Below are 5,000 nucleotides of genomic sequence, written 5' to 3' on the forward strand. Positions count from 1 at the left end.
ACCGTGCTGATACTTTGATATAAAATCCCACAAAATAAATCTAGTTTTACTTTGTGGGTTTTTATACCATATATATATATATATATATATATATATATATATATATATTTATGTGTGTGCGTGTGTGTGTGTGTGTATGTGTGTGTGTGTGTGTGTGTGTGTGTGTGTGTGTGTGTGTGTGTGTGTGTGTGTGTGTGTGTGTGTGTGTGTGTGTGTGTTGATGTGTGTGCATGCGTGCGTGCGTGTGTGTGTGTGTGTGTGTGTGTGTGTGTGTGTGTGTGTGTGTGTGTGTGTGTGTGTGTGTGTGTGTGTGTGTGTTCTTCAAGGGTTTCATACTTTTAGGACCTTTTGCTTATACTTTAATTTTCATAACTAATCATAATCGCATTAAGAAAACTCATCAGGGGCTTAGTGAAAAAAAAGAAAAAAAAAATCCAACTTAAAATTTCATTACTGTAACACCTTTTCATGATAGCAATTGCTCATTAGTGTGTCTCTGCTCTTTTTTCTTGTTCTTCTTATTTCTTTTTCCTTTTCCTCCTTTCTCTTCTCGTCTCCTCTTCCTCCTCCTCGTCTTCCGTTTCTTTCTTCTCTACCTCTTCGTTTTCTTCTTTCCTTTTCCTCGCTCTCCCTCTTTCTCCTCTTCCCTCAGGATAGAGGAGGGAGAGGAAGAGAGCGTGAGAGAAGGGAGAGGAGGGAGACAGTGTGAGATGAGGGAGAGAGAGAGAAGAGTGAGACGGAGAGAGGAGGGAGAGGGAGAGAGGAAGGAGAGGGAGAGAGGAAGGAGAGGAAGAGTGTGTGAGAGGAGGGAGAGAGAGAGAGAGAGAGAGACGAGGGAGAGGGAATGAAAAAGGAGAAGAGAGTGTGAAAAGAGAGAGCGAGAGTGAGACAGAGCGAGAGAGAGAGAGAGCGAGAGAGAAAGCGAGAGCGAGAGCGAGCGAGAGAGAGAAAGAGAGAAAGAGAGAGAGAGAGAGAGAGAGAGAGAGAGAGAGAGAGAGAGAGAGAGAGAGAGAGAGAGAGAGAGAGAGAGAGAGAGAGAGAGAATGGAAAGGGAGAGAGGAGAGAGAGGAAGAGAGTGTGAGAGGAGAGAGAGCGAAAGAAGAGGAAGAGGGAGAGAGGAAGGAGACGAAAAGAGTGTGAGAAGAGGGAGAGGGATAGAGGAGGGAATAGGGGAGAGAAGGGAGAGGAGGAAAGGCAAGAGTACAGCAGGAGGAAGAGAATAAGAGAAAAGAGAGAGAAAGAACGTGAGAGAGGAGGAGAGAAAGAGAGAAAAAAAAAAACACAGAGAAAGGGGAGATGGAGACCGGAAAAGACATGAGGTGTGAAAAATATTCCTTATTACCTCATAATAGAAACATGATAGGAAACTCATATTCAAGTCAACATTATTAACACAATTGCAATTTTATACATCTTTCTTATCGAAGATTTCAGGGTTTTTTTCAGTGGCTTTGTGGGTGAGATTCTTACGTAATGTTGGGGGAAAGAAAATGCTATCTGTCGTTCTAGGGGAAGTAGCTTGTGATAACGATTAATCATAATTATATTTTCGATCATTAGTTTGTGCATTTTCCGTGGCTTATTCTGTAGTCAAAAGATTAAGATTTTCTTTCATTTTCCATAAAAAGGATCATATACAGAGATAAAAGTTTTTTTTTCTTCTAATTATTACCGAATAGGTCGTGTGGAAAAAATCTTCATACAAATGTTAATTTCTATATTTCTTTCCCCTTTTATTTTTCTCCTCATTGTACTACACCCTGATCTGATATAATACTCATAAGTTATACAAGCTGTTTACTTTTATAAGTGAGGAGCTTAGAGCATATTAAACATTTTGTATCACTTTATACACTTAAGTTTGTTTTCAGGTCATTGATAATGTTGTATTTTACGTTCCTTCGGAGTAATGGCATTTAATGCAAGTACTACTGCTAAATCAAATTTCCATTTCCTTTCTTCTTCGTTTTCTCTTCCTCTTCCTCCTCTCCTTCGCGTTCGTCTACGTCTTCCTAATTCCTTTTTTACTTCTATTATCTTCTCTTCCCTACGTTCACCTATAATGCAACTTCCCTTTACCTTAAGAAGAAGAAGAAGAAGAAGAAGAAGAAGAAATAAAAGAAAAAGAAGAAGAACAAAAAAGAAGAAGGAGAAGAAGAAGGAGAAGGAGAAGAAGAAGAAGAAGAAGAGGAAGAAGAAGAATGGGAAGGAGATGAAGAAGACGAAGGAGAAGAGAAAAAATGAGTAGAAGAAGAAGAAGAAGAAGAAGAAGAAGTAGAATAGGAAGAACAGGAAGAAAAAGAAGAAGAAGAAGAAAAAAGTATGGAATCTAATGATGACAGTAATACTATGAACTAACCCCCGCCTCTCCCTCAGCCCTCCGAGTACGACTTCGGCTACGGCGTCACGGATGCCTACCACGGCACCAACTTCGGCCACTCCGAGAAGCGTGACGGCTACCGCACAGAAGGCCAGTACTTCGTGGACCTGCCCGACGGACGCAGGATGATCGTCAACTATTACTCCGACGAAACAGGCTACCACCCGACCATCACTTACGAGGGCACGCCGACCTACCCCGAACCCAAACCTGTTTATAAGCCTGAACCTTCGTACACAGCCAAGCCTGTTTATAAGTCCGAGCCCTTGTACACACCTAAGCCTGTTTATAAGCCCGAGCCCTTGTACACACCAAAGCCTGTTTATAAGCCCGAGCCCTTGTACACACCAAAGCCTGTTTATAAGCCCGAGCCCTTGTACACAACTAAGCCTGTTTATAAGCCTGAACCTTCGTACAAGCCCGTTTATAAACCTGCCTATGGACCGACTTACAAACCTACTCCTGTGTACAAGCCTTTACATCGCCATGGATCTCTTAGGTTCTAAGAAAGTCATCTATTATTTGGATTTTTGAATTCAATAAGCATATTTATCAGAATTAATCATTAGGTGCTCGAATGGGACTCGAATTGATCGCAATGATTACATTTCGAAAGATTGTGTAAGAAAAAAAAAAAAAATCTATGTCCTAGTCATATTCCGACGGATCTAATATTCACAAATATATATTAACACATAATTTTAAAAATAATTTATAAATCATAATATATATTTTTATATATAAGAATAATTGTTGACTTGTTGATCCATGGTGCATTGCTCGTGAAGCACTGAACAAATAACAATGTGTCTGTGTTTGGTAAATGGTTCACTGCAGGTGACACTAATCAACTAATGTATATCAAAGGTTTCTAAATAAAACAAGGCAAAACTTCAAACTTTTCTTTTAATGCCATAATCAATTATATTTCACAATATATTCTGCAATATGCTTCACAATTTGTTAGTGCAGTCTCTAACCCATTAATATTATTAACAAAATTACTACACTGAATTCTTGAAGAACGTACAGAGTGCTCATTTTATGAGAAAATCTTTGTGCTAAATAGCTTCTAAATCAGACTAGGATATACATATAATCAAATAAAAAATAATCTAATCAAAATATGTTTCTATTCATCTAGAGAAATAAATGATACAGATAATACTGAAAATAGTTAAAATTTATGCGAATATTATACACCTTTGGTAGTAGAGTAAACTCACTTCATACTACACTGCTATTAACGACAATCAAGTAATAAATAATTGTCTTTTTCGTGTTAAGCTACACAAGTTTCATTTGGCAGCCTGACACTCCCCAGCGTGCGTCTGTGGATCTGACTGGCGCGGAAGGTTGCCACGGCCCCGAAGCACAGCAGCAGAATCATGAGGGGGACCATGGAGGAGAAGCCGAACCACGCCGCCGCGAACGCCACCACGGGGCCCTCCAGCACCGTCCCCAGGGACCCCATGCCGTTGACCACGCTCGTCACGGCCGACGGCGTGCCGCCCTCTCGCTCCCCGATGTCTGCCGCCACCGAGCCCGCCAGGAGGACGTCGGGGCCGCAGTTCAGGGCTCCCGCGATGGCCAAGAAGACGGCGTGGAAGACGAAGCCCCACGACGCCGTCAGCATGAACAGCAGCAGCGACACGGCCGAGCCTGCGATGGCGATGGTGCTGGCGAGCAGGGCACGGCCCCCCATCCACCGATCCACGACCATGCCCACGCAGGCGCTGCCCACGACTCCGCCCACCTCGAAGGAGGTCGAGGCGAGGCCGGCGCCGGTCTGGGTGTAGCCGAGGGTCCGTGTCAGGTACAGAGGCAGCCAGAACATAAGGGCGTAGCGCACGGCCTTGATGCAGAACATGGACATGGACACCTCGGGCACCATGGCCATCCGAAAGACTTTGAACAGGGACGTGCTGCTCTCCTTGCCCTCCTTCGCTTGCTGGTCGGCCGCTCTGTTGGGCACAACCAGCCCCAGGTCAGCAGGATTCTTCCCAAGCAGGCTGACCAACACGCCTAAACAGGCCACGATGACAGCAGGGGGGAGGAACACTGAGCGCCACCCATGCTCAGCCTGCATGTACACAGCGAGGCCAGTGCCTGCGAGGCCGCCCAGGAAGCAACACGTCCCGAACATGCCGAACACGGAGTTCCGCGAGGCGTCGGAAAACCAGCGGGAGAGCAAGGAGCACGCGGCGGGCCAGCACAGCGCCTGCCCCGCCCCGCTGACGGTGAGCAACACCAGCAGGGGCGGCAGGGACTGACACGAGGCCATGGGCACGGTGGCGGCCGCCGAGACCACGAGTCCTCCGGCCAGGGTGAGGCGCGGCCCCAGCCAGTCCCCGAGGGAACCCAGGGCGAGCGACACCAGGGCGTAGGGCAGGAGCAGAGCCGTGTCCACCCACCCCAGGCTGGAGGGCTTCACTTTGAAACTCACCTCGAGGTCGGACTTGATGATCCCCAAGGGCTTGCGCAGGAGGTACATGGCTCCATAGGCAAGCCACAACAGGAGGAACACGACGCCCTGCCACAGCTGCAGGCGAGTCATCCTGAAGTCCGTCGGCTCTCCTACGCGGGCATGTGGAAGTTCTGGTCGTAGAGGGCGGTGAGG

At 46.1% G+C, this 5,000-nt stretch overlaps 2 protein-coding genes across 3 annotated transcripts in view; one reads left to right on the top strand and one right to left on the bottom strand.

Moving 5' to 3' along the window:
* Nucleotides 1-3,107, top strand: part of LOC125044116 (adhesive plaque matrix protein-like) — an 11,330-nt gene extending 8,223 nt beyond the window's left edge. The window contains exon 3 of the mRNA XM_047640567.1: nt 2,377-3,107. Coding sequence (XP_047496523.1) covers nt 2,377-2,886 — 510 coding nt within the window. The 3' untranslated portion in view covers nt 2,887-3,107. The remainder of the gene's footprint in view (nt 1-2,376) is intronic.
* Nucleotides 3,108-3,267: 160 nt separating this feature from the next.
* The window catches only part of LOC125044304 (glucose-6-phosphate exchanger SLC37A2-like), a 3,196-nt gene continuing 1,463 nt past the window's right edge, over nt 3,268-5,000 (bottom strand). For both annotated transcript variants that reach the window (XM_047640902.1, XM_047640903.1), the window contains exon 2: nt 3,268-5,000. This exon is cut by the window's right edge and continues 126 nt beyond it. In XM_047640902.1, coding sequence (XP_047496858.1) covers nt 3,663-4,937 — 1,275 coding nt within the window. In that variant the 5' untranslated portion in view covers nt 4,938-5,000 and the 3' untranslated portion in view covers nt 3,268-3,662.

The sequence above is a fragment of the Penaeus chinensis genome, chromosome 35 (assembly GCF_019202785.1).
Source record: "Penaeus chinensis breed Huanghai No. 1 chromosome 35, ASM1920278v2, whole genome shotgun sequence".
Classification (NCBI taxonomy): Eukaryota; Metazoa; Arthropoda; class Malacostraca; order Decapoda; family Penaeidae; genus Penaeus; species Penaeus chinensis.